This window comes from Penaeus monodon, chromosome 34, assembly GCF_015228065.2.
Source record: "Penaeus monodon isolate SGIC_2016 chromosome 34, NSTDA_Pmon_1, whole genome shotgun sequence".
Lineage (NCBI taxonomy): Eukaryota > Metazoa > Arthropoda > Malacostraca > Decapoda > Penaeidae > Penaeus > Penaeus monodon.
Window position 1 is genome coordinate 19,459,997 of NC_051419.1, and position 211 is coordinate 19,460,207.

General features: G+C 44.5%; 1 protein-coding gene across 1 annotated transcript in view; it reads right to left on the minus strand.

Moving 5' to 3' along the window:
* The window catches only part of LOC119594630 (follistatin-related protein 5-like), a gene marked incomplete at both ends in the record, with an annotated part of 70,881 nt that overhangs the window by 1,104 nt on the left and 69,566 nt on the right, over nt 1-211 (minus strand). The window contains 1 exon segment of the mRNA XM_037943680.1: nt 13-159. Within this exon segment, the coding sequence (XP_037799608.1) occupies nt 13-159 (147 nt within the window).

Here is a 211-nt window from a genome sequence, read left to right on the forward strand (position 1 = left end):
AATTTTTCTCACCTGTGTGCAGTTCGAGGAAGAAAATGTCGTCCTTGTCTGTAGACGCAGCATACAGGTCATAGCTGTGTGTCAGACGTGAGGGGAAGAAGGTCACATCACTCACATTCAGAGTTGTGATGACGTCATACACATACTCCAGTCCGTGATCTGAAATGGGGGATGAGGTATAAAAATCTGGAGTCAAGTGGCGTTTTTTTTT